We start from the raw sequence: 23,906 nt of genomic DNA on the forward strand, positions 1-23,906 counted from the left end.
CTGAAGTCCCTAAACTGCTCGTCAGAAGTGCAAGACAAGGACTGAATGGGAGCTCGGTGAAGGGGAGAATGTTAATTTTTAACAAATTACACCTTTTAGCGAAGGCTGGTTATTACTGAAGGAGCGATCTTTCTTTTATAGCGTAATTAAAATGAGAGCATTAAATATATAGTAAAAACCTATAGATCAAGTGTTATCCAACAGTACAGTTTAATGTAATAAGATAATTTAACATCACGTTAACGTGTTTGCTGTAGCATTAAAATTTCCTATCACGAGAACTAAACCCGATCCAGCATGACACTGCCCCTGTGCACAAAGCAAGATCCATTAAGACATGGTTTCTGAAAGTGTGTGGGGTTGAAAAACTTCAGTGTCACGCACAGAGCCCTGACCTCAACCCCAATGGGATGAAATGATGTTCCACAGACCATCTACCATTAGATTTAGGAAAACCATGATGAGTGGAGGTTGCTATAACAGTATCAGGGGAATTCATTTTAAATGGGATGTTCTTAAAAACATGGTAGTAATGGTCAAGTGCCCACAAACCTGTGGACATATCAGATAGTTTATCCCACAGAGAGTATGACATCATTTCTAGCCAGAGTTTGGTCACATTCCTCTTGCTTTCTTACGGTCATGGATTTCTGTGGCATTGAGTTCATCGATTGCCAAACTCTCAACCTTCTGGACAATAGGGAGATGGTTTTCTGTTGTGCCACTCAGGAGTCAACAACTCTTGCTGTTTCATGCCACTCTAAAGGATAGTAACAGAACACGGTTATGGGTGTTATTTACCTGATGGATTCTGACCCACACTAGGACCGAATCCGTACAAACCACACTGACAGAAGTTCTGTATTTCTTTTAAAAGCACACATACATATTTTTGGTGCAGAGGTAGATGCACTGCTTTATTGGCACCAGGACCATTGTATTTCTCTTGTCCACCACTCAAGTCAATAAGTGGACAAACACTTAAGGCTTTTCACTGAGGCTGGGATAAAACTGTTAGTTTTCTTCTCCAACCTCTCAGAACTTCTGCCTTCTGTCACCTGGAAAGTTTTTTAACCTTAAGTGAGCCGATAGAACTGGAACGATTTGGTCATGCACTAAAATTCAGAAGTCATTTTATCACACACACACACACACACACACACACACACACACACACACACACACACACACACACACACACACACATCCCTCTCTATAGCTCTTTTCTTATTTTTGCCAGTCGTCTCGTCCTACGCCGACCCATTAAACCAAAACTTCACACAGAGACACATCTTCCAGAGTCTGCCTTAGTGCTGTGTGTGATTTGTGTGTGTGCTGAGTCCTGGGGAGTGTGTTAATTGTTCTGCTACACTGTCGAGATGCTGGAAATCCCCATCAGTCCAGCACTGGCGCTCTATCAGGCCTTAGTCCCTCCCAAACATTTCTCCTTTTGTCAGTCTCTATCTGTCTTTAATGGAGTAGTGCTCAATTCATTTGAAGCCCTGGTCATGCAACACTTAGCATGAATGGAAAGAACATCTGGAAATTTCAACATTTATACTAATTATCCCTGCCAAAAAGAAATAAAGCCAACAGAACAGAAGCGTACCATTTTAACCATTCTGTGGAAATCTCTATTAATTCTGTTTGTGTACCTTTCTGTGGATAAACGCCGCTGTGGCTGCAGTCGAAGGGTAATGACATACTTTTCCCCCTGTGGCTCTATCAGTTAAGACAGATAGTCCTGCTAACAGTTTTGGGTGTTTTAGCTTCTTTTGGGTCATTGACAATGCACTTTGGTGTTTAAAGGCAGGGTCTCCGATTTTTGTTGACACATAAAATCACCAATACAATCGCGCCCCTAACCCAAATAAGCCCAACCCCTGTATTGATAGCTCCGCCCACACATACATACGTAACCCAGGCAACTAATGGAAAGAAATATGTCTTTATCATAGCTGAAGGGAAGAACAATACGAATGCAGATAAACAAACAAGCAAAAATGACACACAAGCATAATCATGTAAAGGACAAAGGCATATATTAGTTCTGTGTAACAAAGCAAAACCAACGTTACTCACCTATCGAGAAGGGAAAAAGCGCCTCGGCGTCTTAAGTAAAGTTGAATTTCCCGAGTCAATAACTCCTGAGTTAAACGCTGTTACTACACAAAACGCGGTTGTAGCTGCCTCTCTACATTACTACGATAGAAAAGAGGTGTTATTGGTGTAGTAACAGAGTTTAGCTACAGGAGTTATTGACTCGGGAAACTCCAACCTGTGGTATGTGGTACAACGTCCTGCTCCTTCAGTTCTCTCCAGCGCTGGAAAGCTGATCCTAAATTAACACGTCCTACTTCTTGCCTTATCGTAAGCCTTTCTTCGCTTTCTTTCTTTTTTCTGCTAATGTCACACTCTCTCAACACATATTGACAAGCCCCGCCTCTTTCTGTTTATTGGCTACACGTTTGTTTATTTTTCGGCCCGACTCAGTTTTCTGAAGCATTTCTCAAAAATCGCAGACCCCACCTTTAAAAGGGTGGAGCAGATCAAACTCTTCTCTATCTCAGGGCTGGGACACATCAAGCTGATGTTCAAGAGCTAGTGCTATCTTAGACTGACCGATGATTGCCTTCTGTTGTCGCACATCTTCTATGAAATGTTTCATTCGATTACACTGCAAATGAGACAGCTAATATCTAGCATGGATTTATGTTATGTGTCTCTGTGAAACCAGTATGTCTTTGTCCTAAATCAGCTATTATATCAGCTTGCTGCAATCCTGGGTTATAAAGTCTTTAGTAATATTTACCATGTGCATTTTTTCCATTGCAAAGTAATACACTATATGGCCTGAAGTATGTGCACACCAGACAGTCACACCCATGTGTTGGTTGAACATCCCAGGGATCCAGAGATATCTAGTCTTTACGGTTTTAATAGCCTATACCTTTCTGTATACATTCTGTTCTAGATGTTGGAGCGTGGCTGGGGGATTTGTGATCGTTCACCTACAAAAGCGCATTAGTGAGATCAGACACTGATCGTGGGTGAGGAGGTCTAGAGTGCATGCAACATTCCAGATCATCCTCGTCCCAGTGGTGTTCATTAGGGTTGAGGTCAGGCCTTTGTGCATTAAACTTTCATCTCTAACTTAATCTTCTGTAGAAACCTTGGCATCCCATGTTTTCACGGACCTCCTTATGTGCACAAGGATATCGTTCTGGAACAAGTTTTAGCTTTTTGGTTTCCACTCAACAAAAAGAATAGTGTAGAATAGCTGGATACTGTAATGTGTCGGTTCGTTTACTACACTTTCTCTTTTCCTGCACTGATTCTCTCTGCTGAATAATTAAACGGTGAATGATTTCTCCTGACAGCTTCCAGTGCAATTAAGTAATTTAAGCAATTCGAATTGCTTCATTGATACTGACCGGTATTGACAAGTTCCAGCTACTACCACCTAGTGCCGAAGAAAAAAAAAAAAATCCACCGGATGATTTTTTTTTTGCATTGTGTGTCAAACTCTGAAGAACTTTAACCGATGGACATTTTTGCTTTAATTCAGTGCACAGTTTAAGCCATGATTTATTCCACAGTCTGTTAAATTCTCACTCTCCAATCTCTGGTGATAGAGTGGAACAGGGGTTCTGCCCTAGAGCACTGCTTCTGATGCGGTCGAGCAGAACCTGTCTGCTCAATTTCACTGCTGAGGAACCTTTGACCCTTACCTCCATCTCTGGCCTGAATCTATTACACTCAGAAATGATTTCACACACAGTCTGATAGGACACCGAGTCACTGTTTTATCACTCACTTATGTCTGATGAAGTGTTTGATGAGTCATATTGAGTCACAAACGAGTCTTACAGTCTTACGAGATTTACAGCCTTAGGAGAACGTGTTGATAAGTGCACCGATGACGAATATCATACATGGAACTAATTATTATCTCATTGAATACCTGAAGGAGCAGTTTGTAATTTTGCTACCATGAAAACCCCCAACTGTCTCCACAGCCGACGTATGTCTCGCGAGATGTGTGTCGATGAAAAGAGGCAATACTGCCAATATCAAATGCCAGGTAGACTCTTCAGATCTTGGCTAAATTCAGATAACATTTCTGACCGAATGCACCAAAGTCATCACGCTTCTTTGATGCCAACATTTTGCCTCCGGTGGCAGAACACGGAAGTGGCCATCTAGTGAGACGGTGACGATCTGTCCATCACTTAGCTTTTTTTTTTGCGTCTCAAACTATCTCAGCACTTTTTTTTCTGTCTCAACTGTGCCTTTTTACTTAGTGAATGTTTTAATAACTATTTTTTATGTGTAATGTATAGCCAATAAAGGACTACAGGAAACATCTTTTAGAAAGCACTTTTTTTTTGCTTTATGTCTGCGTTAGCTCTGGATTATATTTATTTCAATGTGTGGAGAATGCATCAGGTTAAAAGGAGAGGAGAGTTCTGAAATGAAAGTGTGTATGTGAAAGGGTGTTCTTTATGGATCAATGGATTTATTTATTTTGTGCGTGTGTAAGTGAAAGACCACTTCACAAGAGCAACACCTGCATGTACATTTAAATAGCCCTAGTTATATTTAGACAGCCTGATAAATCACAGCACAAAGGAAATCAATAGAGAGCATCATAAACAATGCATTAGTTAGCCAAGGCCAAGTCCTTGTTAGAGCATTACTGCTTATGCTTTCAATATATTTAATGTAAACAAGGGAATTGTGTCCCCCCGACAATTTGTACTTGTAAGACTGGCTTACTTTCACATACAGCCTGAAATACTGATAAGCAAATGACATGGATGCCAGTAGCTGAATTGGCTACTCAAAATAGTGTTCTTGGCAAAGGCTTTGGATCCCAGTCCCTTAAGGATTCCTTGATTGATTTATTTATTTGTTTGTTTGTTTGTTTTTTCGAATTCAGAATCAAACGCAAAAATCAAGCTAAACTCTGCAATATTTTTCCAAACAAGTTCAGGTTTTCTGCACATTTCAACTCAAATCAAATCAAATGTTATTTGTCACATACACATACATACAGGGTACGACATGCACTGTCCGGTATTAGAATAAGAAGTATAAAAAAAAGCAAAATAATAAAAAAAAAAGTATAAACTATATGAGAGAACTATATTTTTAAAAAAAATATGAAAATATTTGTGTGTAGATGCGTCGTGTGATGTCATCAAAACGTGCGTTAGGCCGAAGCCCTGTTTGAATCACGTGCGTCAAACATGAGCACGTCGTAGATAGTAATTACATACATACAGTACGTTCACTGGTAGTAGTTTAAAGGGAGAATGATGTACTTGCAACTTCTCTGATGTAAATAGTGTTACACACACACACACACACACACACACACACACACACACACACACACACTCTCCCTCTCTCACACACACACTTCTCCGTGTGTAAATAGTGTTACACACACACACACACACACACACTCTCTCCCTCTCTCACACACACACACACTTCTCCTTGTGTAAATAGTGTTTTACACACACACACACTCCCTCACTCACACACACTTCTCCTTGTGTAAATAGTGTTACTTACACACACACACACACACACACACACAAGCTTTTGTCTTGCTTAGGTAAGGGAACCACCAGCAGCGTTGTCACAAGGCCAGAAAGTCCAAACGGCTTTTTAAAAGCCTAGATATTGCCACTTTGAATTTTTCTGCAGCATCCTTCATGATCCTTATCAAGTTTTACGCTCTGCTGCACTCACACCCCAATAATTTGTACAATGGTTATTCCTTCTCTTTGTTCTCCACAGATTCTCATGCACCACCAGAACCTCTAACAAGCCCAAGGCTGTTTTCTTTCTGCTTTGAACATAGTTGCGCGGTTATAAAGATGACCGAAGGTTTATTGCCGTAATGCCGAGAGAGGAAGCGTGTTTGGAGTTTTTCCCACTTTGTCAGCGGTGCGTAGGTCGCAGCAATACATGCCTGTGAAACAGCATTTTACTTTTTCCCCTCTTCTTCTCCTGCAGCTCAACAGAAACTTCAAAGTCTGAGGAATAAAAAAAAAAAAAAAAAACTCACCCAAGTGGATTTCAAAGGATGAGCCCCTAATCTGTTTAAACTTCGCTTGCACTGTGTATTTTCACATCACATTCTCCGCCTTCCTACCTAACCCCAAACCTTTTCAAGCTTTATTGAGAAAAAAAAAAAGAATCTGCGATGTTTATGACTTGGAAATGAACGTTGTAAGAAGAAAGGAATGATGTAATGCTCATGGTGAATAGGTCACTATGTTTTGCGCAAGTCTATTTTTTTTTTTTTTTTTTGCAAAGTCCGAGATGTTTTTCAGACTGTGAGAGAATATTCCTAACCTGTCCTGGTTTAGGGCAGCTCGGATGTTTGATTTTGTAATGGCAGAAGATTCATGTTGGTTTCATGGAGTTTCATGCAGTGTTTCATGGTTCGGTCGATACCAGAAGGGTCGAGTCGCAGAGCGAACACTCCCCTTGCGGCAAGCCTTTTGAAAGTGAAAACCCTTGGAAACATGGGAAAGCATTCGGCCAGTTGGCTGCATATTTGATGGTCTTAACGAGAAGTGGAACAGCGCTAAGCACTCAGTGCTAGCGCACGATGAAGGCTGTGCTATGGAAATAATAGATGGATAAAATGAAATATTTAAAGGCTGAAGTGTGATGAGAAGTGTTCACTAAAGCATGACCAAAACGAGGCTTAGCTTCACACTGAAGACTTTTAACTGGGAGGCTTCATTTGACCTCGAAACTTTTCTCAAAAGTTTTCCTTCAGTTTGGTCTTAAGTTAAAAAGTGCGATTTCTCACGTAAGCCACGTCAACTAGAACGCCACACAAAATCACACGTTTTGATGTAAATCTGTCCATTTTTATTGCAATTGTTGTTAAAACTTTCTCTACTCTCAAATGTGTTTTCGAGTGACATCACCGAGAGTTGTGCAAGGATTTCTTTACCACCGAGCAAGAAATTATTACTTTTTTTTAAATATATAAATAATTTATTTTATTATTTTTATTCTAGTGACCAACTCTAATGTTTTGGGTGAAATATCACTTTAAGGTTTTTATATAACTGTAAAACTAGGAACAAATAAATAAAAAAAGGTTTCCTCTAATAGAGGACCTCATTTTTGTGTCAAGGTTTTTTCTCCAGCTGCACTTTGACAAATGAAGACAGATTTCAGGTTTTGAGACATGCATGGGAGGTTGGATGCATGAAGGAGAGATGGATGTGAGAAGGGATGGATTAAAGGATGAATAGGACAGTCTTGGATGCCGAAATGAAAGAGGAGGCAGTGGGCTAAGCTGGTTTTCGCAACTTTTCAAAGCTGAAGAAGATGAAATGTTATTCATCCTTGGATGCCTTGGATGCCCTTGCAGAATAAATGATGACAAATACGGGGTAGAATAAATATGAGCTGAAAGAGAGTTAGATAGAAAGAGAGACATATTGAAATGAGGAGAATGTGTAGTTTTTATCGCATCATATATTGTTTCTTAAAAATATGATTATTAATATATAAATTTTGTATTTAATGACCGTGGGGGAAAAAATGGCACGCATAAAAGCATTTCAGGAATTATGGAGTCCCACGTAAAATGAATTGTGAATGCATCTCTAATTTCTGGTAATGTTCCAGATTATTTTATTATAGCTAGAGATCAGGCTGTTTCTGAGAACCCTGGTTTAAACCAGAGGCTTGTAATGATTTCTGGACTCACTTTAAATTGCCTTTTATTCAAATTTATCTTTAATAAAAATAGGCGAAAGTGACCCGTTATTACCCATGATTGCTTTTTTAACCACCAGATTTTTCTAATGTTTAAGGAAAGAATATCATATTTTTTTAAAAACCCTAACAGCATTTCAATGTTCTTGTGCAAGTAGTTCTTGGTCGTGGTACTAGCACCTAATGTTAAGCTTTATTTCTGGCCTGTATGCATACCACTCACTCACTCACTCATTTTCTACCGCTTATCCGAACTACCTCGGGTCACGGGGAGCCTGTGCCTATCCCAGGCGTCATCGGGCATCAAGGCAGGATACACCCTGGACGGAGTGCCAACCCATCGCAGGGCACACACACACTCTTTCACTCACACACTACGGACAATTTTCCAGAGATGCCAATCAACCTACCATGCATGTCTTTGGACTGGGGGAGGAAACCGGAGTACCCGGAGGAAACCCCCGAGGCACGGGGAGAACATGCAAACTCCGCACACACAAGGTGGAGGGGGAATCGAACCCCGACCCTGGAGGTGTGAGGCGAACGTGCTAACCACTAAGCCACCGTGCCCCCTATTCATACCACGAAACGTTTTTTTTTTTTTAATTATTATTTATTTATTTGTGAAACAATGTGCCTTGTCCTTTGGATGAAGAATAGGTCTTGCTGTGTTCCATGTTATCACACTTGGTCTATTTTAATGCATTATTTACTCTCTTCAGTCAAGAAAAGAAGCGCAATAGAAAAGCACTTGGCCTCTGAGACTCCAGGCCATGGATGGTCATGAAGCCACCCTTTGGCAAAGAGTCTATGAGCATGTGTTCTTTTGGTGGAATGGGATAGAGTAACCTAGGGCTGGGCGGTATGACGGTATATTCCGTTTCCGCAGAATACAATGTCTACCGTTACAGGTTTTTCTATTGCGTGAAATTTAAATTAGTGGGCGTGGTTAACCTCACGTGTAGCACGCCTGAATCTGAGAACGATTGAGAAGCGGCACATAAGCGTAGATAAGAAGCAAAAAATGGAGAAATACATGATTGCTGATAAAGAAATCCCACAAACCAATCCCGAGCAGGAGGAGAAACTTGTTGTGAAACGAGGCGCGACATCAGTGGTATGGACGTGGTTCGGGTTTACAAAGGCTCATAAAGAGCAGACAAATGTGATTTGCAAACTGTGTCACACGAATGTAACCGTTAGCCATGCTAGCACGAGGAACTTGTTTTATCATCAAAAAATGAAGCATGTCAAAGAATGCTAAATAAAAGAAAAATCAATAAAATAAGACGAGAAAGCCTATTCTTTATTTTTAAAGTGTTAAAGTGGTATCTGATATATTAAGCACGTTCCTTTTGTTGATTTACCCGAAAAATTATTTAAATTATTAGTTATGAATACATGATCTCAAAATGTGTTACACAGCCCTATGATGCGGCATGAGCAGCAGTTTCCGAAGATGGAATGGTGTCATGGGTCTCAGAGAAACCATGTACTAACCTTCATTCCCTGGTTCATAGAGATTTGTTCTTATTTACCCAGATTTAAATTCTGGAAATTTCTTATTATATTTTAAAGTCATTTTGAAGCAAGACTGTTCCAGAATCTATCTTTTTAAACGTTGCTGCCTTTTAAAGCCAGTGACCTCTTTATTTTAATATACTTTTTTGATGAAGATTATTCAGTGACATAAATCAAGTTTTCTTTCCTATTTTTTGTCACCTTCTTAACTAGACTCCTTAGATGATTAAGGGACTTTAATCTGCCCTCTAAAGAACTTTTGTGCCTGCACCATTGAGAGCAGCTTGATGGGGAAGCATCACAAATCCAAGAACAGCACTAAGTAGGATAGACAGGATCTCCGGAGGGTGGTGTGATCAGCCGAGCACGCTATCTGCACTGAGCTCCATGACCTGCAGTCTATCTACAGCAAGTGATGCTGGACCAAGATGCCTGGAAGATTGTGAAGGAGCTCAGTCATCCGAACAGTGGACTCTTTTCTGTTACACTCAGGGAAGTGCTTCTACTTCCTGAAGGCCAGGACTGAGAGAATGAGGAGGACCTTTTTCCCATGGGCCTCTCAATCAAGACAAGTGGACCTGCTCTAAACAGGATTTTTGCTCAGTACATATTTGCATACAGTATATGCAAAAAAAAAAAAAAAGAAATGGCACCTAATCGTACACATTCATCATATATAAATTTTATAAATGTGTGTGTGTGTGTGTGTGTGTGTGTGTGCAACTGAACTGTCCATTGCAGTAAATATATAAAATATAAATATATAAAAAAAAGTATATATATATATATATAATATAGTATATAATAGACACACATACACACACACAGCATAAATGGCTGCCCACTGCTCCGGGTGTGTGTTCTCGGTGTGTGTGTTCAGTGCTGTGTGTGTGTGTGTGTGTGTGTGTGTGTGTGTGTGTGTGTGTGTGTGTGTGTGTGTTCACTGCTGTGTGCGTGTGCACTTTGGATGGGTTAAATTCAGAGAACGAATTCTGAGTATGGGTCACCGTACTTAGCCGTATGTCATGTCACTTTTACTTTCACTAATCATACTACATTTATATCATGATATTCATATCATAGCTCTCTTACTATAATATATCTGTATTCATGTATTACATTTTTCGATTTTCTACCTATTTACCCCTTTCCTACCTGAACAGTTCAATTCCATATGAGACTCTTTTTATTCTATTTGATTCTATTTTTATGACACAGACAGTGGGGGAAAAAAGCATTTCACTACATGTCATACTGTGTATGATTTATGATGCATGATAAAATTTTAATCTGAGCTGTACAGGAAAAGCAACTCTGCAGATGTAAGACTCATGAAATGTTTTTTTTTTCTTCAGGATTTTTTCTTTTTTATTATTATATTTTAAAATCCTGCTTGTGATGTAAAGATTTCCATTCTAACTCAACTGCAAATGCTCTTTCCCGTGTATACTCGTTCCTGCAACCTTCGTCAGCCTCAATTCTCACTTAATTCTCTGACACGGTTCTGAAGAACAGGCTTTCGCCTCTGTTACCTGCACTCCACTGTTATTTTCTTAGCAGAGTGGTAGTTTTTGGAGTAGCTGCTGCCGCGTACCTGTCCGTATCTGATTTGTGCTGTTATTGGTAATTGCCATAATGCATGTTGAGTCAATGGAAAGTGAATGAGAGAGGAAAAAAGAGAGTGCGTGAGTCATTTGGCAGAGTGGTTTTATTGGTGGAAGAGAGCCCTTTAGCCAATAGAATTATGACCCACTACGAAGTTGTTGCTGTGGTAGAACAACTGCTGTTACACTATTAGCTGTTGAGGGTACGCCATATGTTCTCTGATGGCCCTCTATTACGAGTGGGCTTTCGACTCCCGGGGAGCTTAATTGATTAGGAGCCCATCAATTTGATTGTCTGTGACAATCTGGAAAATCCACAGCAGCCAGCCATGTAGAGCAGCACAATTTTCACCAAGGCTTAAAGGCAGGGTCTCTGATTTTTGAAAGCCAATGCCGACATATAAAATCACCAAAACAAACACGCCCCTAACCCAAATGGGCCCCACCCCTGTATTGATAGCTCCGCCCACACATACATACGTAACCCAGGCAACTACTGGAAAGAAATGTGTCTTTATCATAGCTGAAGGGAAGAACAATACGATTGTAGATAAACAAACAAGCAAAAATGACACACAAGCATAATCATGTAAAGGACAAAGGCATATATTAGTTCTGTATAACAAAGCAAAACCAACGTTACTCACCTATCGAGAAGGAAAAAAGCGCCTCGGCGTCTTAAGTAAAGTTGAATTTCCCGAGTCAATAACTCCTGAGCTAAACGCTGTTACTACACAAAACGCAGTTGTAGCTGCCTCTCTACATTACTACGATAGAAAAGAGGTGTTATTTGTGTAGTAACAGCGTTTAGCTCAGGAGTTATTGACTCGGGAAACTCCAACCTCTGAATATGCACCAACTTCCTGCTCCTTCAGTTCTCTCCAGAGCTGGAAAGCTGGTCCTATATTAACACGTCCTACTTCTTGCCTTATCGTAAGTCTTTCTTCGCTTTCTTTCTTTGTTTTTATCCTCCATGTCAATGTTAAAACCGCTTTCTGCTAATGTCACACATGCGCACTGAACACTCTCTCCTCCACATATTGATAAGCCCCGCCCCTTTCTGCTCATTGGCTACATGTTTGTTTTGATTTTTGTTTATTATTCAGCCCGACTCAGTTTTCTGAAGCGTTTCTCAAAAATCAGAGACCCCGCCTTTAAGGTGTGACCTGGATATTTGTTTTGCTGGAACACAAGTTCAGCCTGAAACCACATAGGAAAATGTTTTAGAAACCTGAGGTACCCAGACAGTAAAAACCTTTTTTCTTTTTCTTTTTTTCCACTCCTTTTTGTTTCTATGCCTCGCTGATTCGTGAGACTTGAAAAAAAATGTATCAAAAACTTATCGACAGATCCCTTCCCAGTTAGAGTTAATATCTCGCCATGGACCGAATATCATTATCTGCTGCTAATAGAACCTCAGGAGTGACGAGATGTCAGCAGGCTTACGTCTGAAGGAAAGATTTACTTTGTTCTTCTTTTTATCTTTTGTTTTTGCTCCCATTCTATCAAAATGTAGCTATGAAACGAAATCCTAGTCTCGGAAGACAAGGGATTGTGAAACCTAAGGGAACTGCTGTGCTTTGAGACAGTTCCATGCTGTTTCGGTGTTAATTCTCATTGGAACCTGGGTGGAAACTGAAGACCTGTCAAAATTTTTAACCAAGTTTTAAATTCCAGGAGGATTTTTAGTAATGTTAGATATTTTTTTGTGGATTCAATTTTGGCTAAGTTGATTTGTAATAGATCTGTGATATAGATTGCAATAATAAAAGCATGTAAAATCGTATAAAGCGATCTGGCGGCTGTTTAATGTAGTTATATTATTATATCAGTTCTTCCTTCTTTGTGGTGGTGTTGCTAGCGTTTCAGTCAATTAGACCATTTTGCACTTAACCCTAGTCATTTTTTTGACACATGACTCAGTTGGTTTGTAATGTCGCCTAAGGCTTGCAGATCAGGTGGCTCGTGGTTTAAAAGATTTTTTGGCTCAGTGTTTCTGCTTGTATTATTTAGCTGCCTGAGACGTTTTGTAGTGCAAGGTCGTGTGGTGTTGTCTGCTGATGCTTCAGGGTTGTGTGATTTTATGCTGTTACAAGATTCAAACTGAAGAAAAAAAAAAAAAAAGCAGAAAAAAAGCAATAAACTCAGACATATCTAGTCAAATGTCACTCTGTTTTGATCCAGCCAGCTAATCAAGGTCAAAGTGCTCTGAACTTTTAAGATTTTGTGTGATATTTCTGCCTGAGGATTGCACGGCATGGTCACTTTTATAACCCAGTCATAAAACATTGGTCATGCCCAACACTGACATGGGGTTGGGGGGTTGAGAATGTGCTGTGAAATAAAACTTTATTAATCCCTCTCTCCCTTTCGGTTTTGGGCCTTTGGGCGACTGCAGCTCTCCAGCTGTAATTGAAGTCAATGCAACAGAAATTTTCCACACTTTGCTGTTTGAACTGAATGAAAAGCCAGATCTCTTCAGAATATTGCTGTTTCTGCTGGGCATTACACGATTAGACTGGCAGCTGAAGTGGAATCTCTGTCTATCCGGCACCGTTGCCGCTTGGTTTATGAGGTCTAAGCGGAGATAGATGTGCCAGTCTGCATGCCAGTGCGATGAGGCCGATCACAGGCCGTCTGTGCCGTGCTGTCTTATAGAACAGGATTGAACATCAGGCTCCTGTTATAATCACTCAGCGTTTCACGCCAATGGCCCGGAGATCAAACAACGGCGACATGAAAGATGCTGTCAAGACTCACCTCATGTTTTACCCTCTCCATGATTCTATCCAGATTAGTTCTGTCTCTCTTTCCCCTTCCTGTGTATCTTTGCTAATGGGTGAAGCACAGCTTTTGCAGTGTCTGGAGCTCGTGTGTTTGTTAATGCGCTATTAATGTTGTTCCTTCTGAGATGAGATTTTTGTAGTCTTCTACTCTATCATTGTTAGAGAAGATATACTGTAGTGTTGTTTAACCCAAGACCTTTGATTTCAGCCATGGACAGGTCTCAAAAGAAGCTCTTGAATTTTAAGAGTTAACTGTCTCACCCAATTTCCCGCGATGTTCAGTATCCTATCTGTGAGATCTGTGATATAATTATACTTAAGTAGTGTTAGAGCAAATATAGTGACTCGACTCAGCTAGTTAGCAAGCTACAGAATGACGAGCTGTGGAAGCTTGAGCTGGGTGCACCGGTGAGGACGTGAGAGAGCTAGAACGTTAAAGCGCTGCTGCATCGCTCTCTTCAGGTAGAATTACAACACCAGGTAAATATCACTGGTGCTACTCTACCGGAAAGTCGAAAAGCATTGTGGGTAATGTAAGAAACCATTAACTAAAGTGAAAATAGACCAGATTTTAGTAGAAGGCTTTATTTTGTCACTTACACATTATAGCACAATGAAATTATTTCTTCGCATATCCCAATTTTTTTTTTAGAGGTTAGGCTCAGATCATAAGGTCAGCTATGATTCAGCACCACCGGAGCATAGAGGTTTAAGGGCCTTGCTCAAGGGCCCAACTTTGGCAGCTTGGCAGGGCTGGGGATTGAACCCCGATCCTTCAATCAACAACTCAATGCTTTAACCGATTAAGCCACCAATGCCTCATTTTGAATTGAAACTAAAAAAGTTAATTCTGAACTTTATTCCACAATAAATCTTGTATGTTATTAAAGCGCACATGTTAATTATAAAGATTAATATATCATTCATGGTGGATTTGTCCTTTAAAGTGTCACACCAGAAGAGCATCTATCATCTCCTACTTATTCTGTTTGGGAATGTGTGCTTCCTAAGATGATGGGAAATGGAATTGAAAATCCTCAAGAGTTCTGAGAATCCGTGACCAATTTGCAGTGTGTGTGTGTGTGTGTGTGTGTGTGTGTGTGTGTGTGTGTGTGTGTGTGTGTGTGTGTGTGTGCTTTAGTGATGAGAAATAGGCACTTCTACCCAGATGCAGTTTCCAAATAATATTTCCTTTTGACCATAAGCAGAGAAGAGAAACAGAGTGGATGAAAGCTAGAACTTTATTATGGAGATGTGTTTTTCACACTCCGGACGAGTCGAGAACGTAAACGAGCAGCACGCGGATCCAAGAGCCCAAGAATTGTACTGAATGATTTAATTTTTTTTCTCTAAATGTTGAAAAAATGACTGTGGTTTGTAGAAGACCCAGTTGGTGGATACGATTTTACATCATGTGCCCATTAACAAGAGCCTGAAAGGAGGATATGCTGCCATAGCAACTAAGGTCTACCATTTGTACTGCCTGCAGCTCTTATGGTTCAAGTGCTAAATGGAGGGATTATTTTTTTCCTTCTCAAAAAATACAGAGGTCCAGTTTTAATCAGTGAATCATGTTGTGCTGTTTTTCAGGGGATGTGTTGGAGGTAAAATTAGACTGCAGAAACAGATCTCTTTGTAGTTTAATTTCAGGTGCACAAAAGCGTCAACACGCTGCGACCCGATAAAGCGGCTTTCTGTCGCATCAAAGATGGTGTTATTTTGTAGCGGACATTTCTGTGCTAGGACTGAGAATGTTGGGTCTCTGCAAATTTGTCGAGTATCCATGCAGCTTAATCAGACGTTTTTAATGTATCACGTTTTAATGAATCGTGAATCAGTTTCAGTAACAACCCCCCCCCCCCCCCAAGAAAAAACAAACAAAAAAAAACACCCCATCAATCACACCCCATACCTGCCACACCAACCAAAAATAATCCCCATATTTATCTGTCTGTCTGTCTGTCTGTCTGTCTGTCTGTCTGTCTGTCTGTCTGTCTGTCTGTCTATCTATCTATCTATCTATCTATCTATCTATCTATCTATCTATCTATCTATCTATCTATCTATCTATCTATCTATCTATCTATCTATCTATCTATCTATCTATCTATTTAAATACAATTTTATTTGTTTGTCTATTATTGTTTTATTTAAGTTTATATTCCCTATTAGAAAGATGACGTGATAAGGCTCTTTGGGAAGGTTAGTGTGTGTGTCTTCATCGTCTTTTCAGGACGAGAGAGAGGATGATGGGAGGGAGGAAGCAGGCTGTCTGTGTTGCGTGCTACATACAACCGCAGGCCATCTGAGACCTAGAGGGAGTCATAAATGCTGCATGGCGGCTTTACAGCGACCCATTTAATGAAGAGCTGGGAAAAGTGTTTAAGGGTGTGTGAACTGTGCAAGTTAGATGATATGGTGTGTGTGTTGTGTATACTGTTTTATGACTGAACTTTATGTAAAAAGCTTGACACTGATGTCACAAAGCAGACCGCGTTTGGAGAACGATTAGCCCCGGGAAAATGGCTTTTTATTTTAAACAGCTTGTCTTTATGAAGATGAGTCCCCTTGTTTGTGCTCACTTAAACATGATTGAATGCTCGCGTGACTGCGAGAGTGAAGAATCAGTGAGCAGATGAAGCTCTTTAACCTCCCCATATGGCCTCACATAGTTCTCTTGAAGTGTTACTACAACAGTCCGGCTTCGCTTAGTTTAGCTTCACAGCCTTTCTGTGTATCTCAGCAATTCCAAATAGATTATCTTGGAGTATTATACTGTATAATACAAGAATTATAATAGGGAAAAATCAAATCCTTTATTATGCCGGCGTCACAACCGGGATTCCCATGTAATTGCTTTTTAACCTAGCTTATACTATGTGAAGCTATGTAAACTATAATGTATACCATCTTAATGATAAAAAAAAGTGTTTATTTTTAGGGATGAATAGAAATAATATGGTCACTGGCCAGATTCTGTAAAAGCCATTCTGTAAAAGCTTGCATTTAAACCATCACACAAATGGGGATCAATTAATAAATATGCACAGATTAGAGCAAAAAGGTGGTTGTTGAGACAGTATATGATGAGGAAGAGTCAGAACAGGAAGAGGAGGAGGAAGTTTTGTGAAAATGACCTGATCTCCAGTGGTGGCCTGTTATACCTTTAAATAAAAACGTGATCTTTTTCTATTGATTTTTTCATACTGAGCCTTGTTTTTGGGTGTATTCCAGGTAAGAAAATGACCTTGTCTCAGGACTATAATTCAGGTCTGAAAGGGTTAATAGGAAATAGGAAAAAAAGTTTCTGCATCTGAGGATAAAGCACATTTACCTACAGGGATAACAACACTGTGGTCATCTTTAGTGTATTTACTTAATACTCCCCAATTAGGCTTTAGAAACAAATGGCTTGTCACTTTGAATTAGAGCCTTCATAAAGTACAACAGGGAGGCAGGGAGATAGGGAGGGAAGAAGGGAGCAGAACAGCAGCAGTAGAGAATAGAAATAGAAGAGAAAAGAAAGGAGAAGTAACTTAAAATATTAAGCGATCTGCAGTCACTGTTATTGTGGCTCAGGTTCTTTAAGTAGCTGAAGTAGCATGGTCTTTCTAGCCATGCACACACACACATAAACACAAACACACACACACACCCCGTCTGTCGGTTTTCTACTCTCGACCGGTCGCTCGCACACTCGTCTTTGAATACAGATGAAGAAGGGGAACGCAGATGTAGACGGATGTTAGTCTGAAAAACTCCTCGTTGCAATTTTCCACTTTTGTCTGGAGCGTGGCAGAATTATAGAGTACGCTATTTATGTGCACAGCCAGGAACGCCTGCTAATCACCCAACGTGTGTGACCGTGTGTGTGGAGCAGAGCTGTGTGTGTCACCTCCATACCCTGCCCTTCACATTTCTCTCTTTCTCTCTGATCCTTTTTCTCTCTGAACTTCTGCCGTGTGTGTGTGTGTGTGTGTGTGTGTGTGTGTGTGTGTGTGTGTGTGTGTGTGTGTGTGTGTGGGGCATGTTGCTACACTGGTATCAGTATTTGGCACAGGTAGAGGCAGCAGCAGCAGGTGGGACAGTGGAATAAATTGCTGGCTCTGGTTATATGTGTGATCTTGGCAGGACCAGTGTGTTGGCATGAACTACACAAGAATGGCACGTTCTGTTCTGAAGGTGGAAAAGACTACTGCTTTGAAAAAAGAAAAGGAGGAGGGGGTGATTTACATGTCCTATGGGTTTTTGAGACACACCTTTTAAAATAATAGGACAAATTGCATTTTATTTTTTATGTCATTGTATTTCATTTTCCCCGATAAACAAAATAAAGATTCAGAGATTGTTGGATTCAGTGCTGTTTTTACATGGTAGAGGTTTCGTGAACTCAATTTTTGTAGTGAAGTTGCACCTCTTTTGTTCACTTTTACTTATATATCTCTATATCTCTTAAATATATATATATATATATTTTACATCCGATACAAATACAATGGATGTGTGACTTGTATAAAAGGAACGAGTGATTTATTATTTTTTTTCTGACTCCAGTCATTTATAGATCAGTGATAAAGTACATACAGTGATATCTGGAAGTGCTGTCCGTTATTGGAACATGGAAACACTCCAGTTAATGCCGTCGTGTCCGTATTAAACAACAAACCGAGAAGTCGTTGGGTTTTTCCAAAGTTAAAGACAGTACTAAAGATAAGCTAAAATGTCATTGGTATAAGATGCCAGTGGATTTGTGGATGATTGATGTATCTGTGCAGAAGCGTTTTGAGATTATAACACACACTAACCAAAAAAAAATTGAATGTCACAGTTTGTTTTGATTATATTTGAATTCTAAAAATTATTTATTAAAGCTAAAGCCTGTGTGCTGTGTATGTTTGCAGCTTGTGGCGGTGTATGATGAGCAGGACCCTCATCATGGAGGAGACGGTACGAGCGCGAGCTCCACAGGCAGCCAGAGTCCAGACGTGTTCAGCAGGGGAGAGCTCAGCTCCGGCACACCATCTGCCTTCCAGCCGTACCAGAACAGCAGCGAGATCGAGGTCACACCGTTGGCCCTGCGCACTAGTGAGTCTTACACATGCACACACATTCGGGAGGTGTGTAAGATGTGCAGGATGTCCAGGCTTAGTGAGGTACTGTAGGTAGGTGGAATCACAGGGGAAGACATGCCAAAGAGAAGAGAGACAAACACAAACATGTCACTCAAGAACAGACAGATAGAAAAAGGATGAACATATCAACAAGCAGAAGTAGCCGTTCAGCTGGATTTCTCTCTCTCTCTCTCTCTCTCTCTCTCTCTCTCTCTCTCTCTCTCTCTCTCTCTCTATACCTCACTTACTCTCTCTCTCTATACCTCACTTACTCTCTCTCTCTCCCTCACTTCTCTCTCTCTCTCACACACTCTTTCTTACTCTCTCACTCTCTTTTACTCTCCCTCTCTCTCTCTACCTCTCTTATTTTCTCTCTCCCTCTCTCTACCTCACTTTCTCTCTCCCTCTCTCTACCTCACTTTCTCTCTCTCTCTCTCTCTCTCTCTCTCTCTCTCTCTCTCTCTCTACCTCACTTACTGTACTCCCTCTCTCTCTCTCTCTTACTCTCACTCTCTTTTACTCTCCCTCCCTCTCTACCTCTCTTATTCTCTCTCTCTCTACCTCTCACGCTCTTTCTCTCCATCTCTACCTCTCTCATTCTCTCTCTCTCTCTCTCTCTCTCTCTCTCACTCACACACACACACACACACACACACACACACACACACACACACACACACACACACACACACACACACACACACACACACACTCCCTCTCTCACACACACTTCTCCTTTGGGCTTGATGGGAATATATTTGGTGCATTCTTTCTGAGTCTTGGATGAAGGTTTTTGGGAAAGCAACCTCTTCCCAGTGTATTTACTGCTCTGAGATTTATGGAGATTGCTGCAAAGCATAAACCACAAAGGGAAAATAAGGAATTAAGTGTTTAAATGTGAGAAAGAAAAAGCTTAGTTTCTTTTAGGTATATGTATATAAGCTTGATGCCTAAAAGAAACAAAGCTTTTTCTTTCTTTCTCTCAGACAAACATGCACACAGTAATGAACGCTGAGGTTTGGGCATGTTACCAGGATATGGGACCATTGATTTGACTTATTATTTCTCTCTCAATGTGAGCACAGAGGGAGGGCTGAAGTAGAGCACAGTACACCAAGTCTGTGCATTCACTCTCTGATGTGAGAACTATCAGCAGGACAACCCATTCTTCATGTTCTTTCTCATTGTGTGTGTGTGTGTGTGTGTGTGTGTGTGTGTGTGTGTGTGTGTGTGTGAACGTTCTCTAGGACTTATTTCTTGTGAGCAGTGGGTAGGATATCTTTCTATACTGAATGAGTGGTTTTGGTGGGATTTCCCACTCTAGTCTGAGAAATTATGATTAGATCTATTACATTTACTCTTTTCCAGGGTTACTTTCATTTATCTCACTCGTGTAACTGGGCTAGGGTTCAGGGTTAGGTGCTTTGCTTAAAGGCCCAGCAGTGGCAGCTTGGCAATGCAGGGATTTGAACTCACAACCTTCCAATCAGACGTCCTACAGTACATCTTAACCACCGAGATACCATTTCCCCATAGTTAGTGATGCAATCGCCTGCTCAGTGTTAACCAGTTATACATCTGTTAAACCTGTCACTCTTCCAGTTGTGATGTCATAGCCTCCCTCTCGCAGTGTCTGTGAAACATATATGTAAATTATATAAACAGTAATATATCAACATATATACTGCATATATGTATATATATATAGGGGCAGCAGGAAAGGCGACCCCCCAGATTGACGTCAGAGAACACATGCTTTGGATACAGATCATTTACGAATTACTTGGCAACCCAAAAGCACTAAAAAGGAATTAAAAGCTCTCCAGTTAGGCACGATATTTGATTTACAGGTTATACATCTATGTTTGCATTCTTAACTGTTCTTCCTAAACATGTCAAAGTCACAAATTTTATTTGTAAAAAAACAAATGATAGCTTCGGCAGTATCTTGTCCAGCTAAAGACTCCGTCCAGTAGCGTGTCACGATATGTCTGTGTTTCCCAAGTACTGTACATCGACGGCTAACAGGATAGGCCGATGGTGGAAGGAGCTTCCCATTGGTTGTGTGTCACTAGTTTTACACCAGGGTGCCTCTTTTTACAGTGTTGGACAGGAGTGTGTTTATATAAACCTTTCTATATTTTGATTAGACAAAAAGTTACATTAATTATCACCTAAAAGTGCGAATAAACTGAGTTGCCTGTTAGCCTCAACTGGTCATCGCTCATTGTTTATAATCTATTCCACAGTAATCTGAATTGACAGCATGGATCTCTCTCTCTCTCTCTCTCTCTCTCTCTCTCTCTCTCTCTCTCTCTCTCTCTCACACACACACACACACACTCACACTCACACTCTCTCTCTCTCTCACACACACACACGCACGCACACTCACACTCACACTCTCTCTCTCTCTCTCTCTCTCTCACACACACACACACACACACACACACACACACACACACACACACACACACACACTCTCTCTCTCTCTCTCTCTCACACAAACACACACACACGCACACACTCACACTCTCTCTCACACACACACACACACACACTCTCTCTCTCTCTCTCTCTCTCACACGCACACACACACACACACACACACACACACACACACACACACACACACATACACACATACACTCCATCCAGAAGCCCAGGTGTTCGAGCTCTGGCTCCAAATGTTGGGTGTGTTACTAATTTAGTGCTTTGCTGCAATTGCCAATTTAATTATGGCTACCCAGCTCAGTCTTTCTCCCTCCCTCTATTCTATTTCTCATCTGTTTTTTAGGGTGTGTGTGTTTGCATGATTAAAACGTCTGGGTTGTTTGTGATGGGTTTATGAAGCCGACCCCAGGAGGAGAGATGAGCACATTAGCAGCAGCAATATCTGGAATCAGCGCCGCGATTGCACCAGCAACGCCCCTCGAACTCGCTCGCCTCACTGCACAATCACAGCTATTCAAACTCATCAGGGCCCAGATATCCTGTGATTGTTCTCTCTCTTCTCCCCATGCACACGGCTGATTATTAAAAAACATGCAGATGAGGTCAAGCAACTAATAATCGAATTGGAGATGAGATGTAAATTGCAGTAATGAATGTAATTTGCTTGTAATTATGAGGAATCGAGGCATGCTTTGACTTGCCTCACATGCAAGTCTTGTCTTGGGAAGAGGAGAAACAGAAAACTTTTACTATGTTACAATATTTTTCATCTGGTATCGCATCTTAATGAGAGTTAACCCAGGTCTGATTGCAATTCTGAACAAGAAAATCCTTCATTACTCTTGGGTAATGGTTCATGGGAGCTTGTGTAGCTTTGAATCAGAAAAACTTCCTTTAAAGACTGTGGGATGTTTTCCTAGTTTGTAACAGATATTACTCGTACCACATTCTGGCAGTTTTGACATTCGGGATGTTCATATCACCATAGCAATCACTAAAACGTAGATTTTTAATAGCTACTGGTCTAGCATGGTTATTTTTTTCCTCACTTATTTTTAAAAATAAACCCTTTGCTTATCATATTTCAGCATCACTGGACAGTTGAGTCCTAAAGATTTGTTACCCATTTTATACTGTAGGCCACATCCAATTCTAGCTCAAGAGGTGCAATTTGACATAAATTAATGAAACTTGGTCTTCCAGGTCCACATTTTTCCCCTAACTTCTTGGAACTTGGATTTCCAGGTCCACGTTTTTTTTTTTCTTCCTGGCATGCAAATTTATCGAGAAAAAAAAATACATCTTATGACTATGGGCGTAAATTTCATTTAACAGTAGGGTGGGACGATAAATACAAAATTTCTCAAAATTTCAATTTTTGAAGGGGGGGGGGGGACACACAAATAATAGTCTAATTGTAATTCAAAGAAAGTAAAACTATCATAAAAATAATCACAACAATAAAAACAAGGAATTAAAAAAAGGTTTAAAATTTTATTTTAAATTAATTAAGACACTTAATAACAATAGAAATTGATTATACCAAAAAAAAAAAATACAGTGAGGTCAGTTCGGACGTAGCACAGTGCTCATTTAGTAAATGGACAGCTAAACAATATGCTAATTGTGGCCGTTAATGTTAAGTTAACATTATGCCAAGTCGTCCCAAATTAAACAGTGCATGTGAAACGGCATTTAGAAACAGTTACTAAATGTTAATGCTACTTATCTCTAGTTAACATTAGCTTGTTTACAATAGCTTGTTGCATAGTGTTAGTTACAGTGCACTATGCAACAAGCTATTGTAAACAAGCTAATGTTAACTAGATAAGTAAGATTTTAACCGCTAACTAATATAGCAGATTCGTGGGAAATGACATGGGTAATCAGTATTTTTGCTAATTTATGAATGAATCTGCATCAACTACATTAAAGAGAATCGCTTTATTTAAAGTGAATAAAATCCCCTACTTAATGGAGTCGAACATTAACTGAGCCGCAGCCACACACCTGACTCGTGTGTGCAGAGTAGGTGAGATGAACTGGGAAAGGAGGCAGTGGGTCAAACCACTGTGAGGAAGGGGAGAGAGGGGGAACTCTTTCTAAATGCATTTTTTGCGTTGTTTTTTTTTTTCTACTTACACAATTATTTAGGTATGCATACATATATTTTTCACAATAGAGAGTGCAATATTTTTTATATACTGTTTTGGGGGGGGCAATCCTTGGATGGGGGGACATTTCTTATGAGTCAACTGGTAAGCCAATAAGCTAAAATTACTTTCCATATTCTGTAGACCGCTTCCATGGACCTCCATGTATTGATAAAGCTGTGTGTGTGTGTGTGTGTGTGTGTGTGTGTGTGTGTGTGTGTGTGTGTGTGTGTGTGTGTGTGTGTGTGCACTAGACATGTGTTGAGTTCTACAGGTTTCAAGTGGCCTTAAGGGAATCAGAGGTGCTCATTAGAGAGAAGAGTGCAGCTCTGAGGAACCCTTCCCTCAGGCACTCTGGCTTCTCTGCTCCCGTACTAATGCCTTCCCTTGGCTCTCTTTACGCTACCTATACTCATCTCGCTCTACCTGGCAGGCATACATAGCTTCCCAAAATGTCTTGCCCACTCTTGTCAGTTTTTAGCCATCGAACCTGAAGAATTATACTGAAATGTATTC

General features: G+C 40.4%; 1 protein-coding gene across 4 annotated transcripts in view; it reads left to right on the forward strand.

Moving 5' to 3' along the window:
• The window catches only part of pard3aa (par-3 family cell polarity regulator alpha, a), a 409,979-nt gene that overhangs the window by 124,557 nt on the left and 261,516 nt on the right, over positions 1-23,906 (forward strand). For all 4 annotated transcript variants that reach the window (XM_027149211.2, XM_027149213.2, XM_027149212.2 and 1 more), the window contains exon 3: positions 18,574-18,757. In XM_027149211.2, coding sequence (XP_027005012.1) covers positions 18,574-18,757 — 184 coding nt within the window. The remainder of the gene's footprint in view (positions 1-18,573; positions 18,758-23,906) is intronic.

Source organism: Tachysurus fulvidraco, chromosome 3 (genome assembly GCF_022655615.1).
Source record: "Tachysurus fulvidraco isolate hzauxx_2018 chromosome 3, HZAU_PFXX_2.0, whole genome shotgun sequence".
In the NCBI taxonomy this organism is placed as follows: Eukaryota; Metazoa; Chordata; class Actinopteri; order Siluriformes; family Bagridae; genus Tachysurus; species Tachysurus fulvidraco.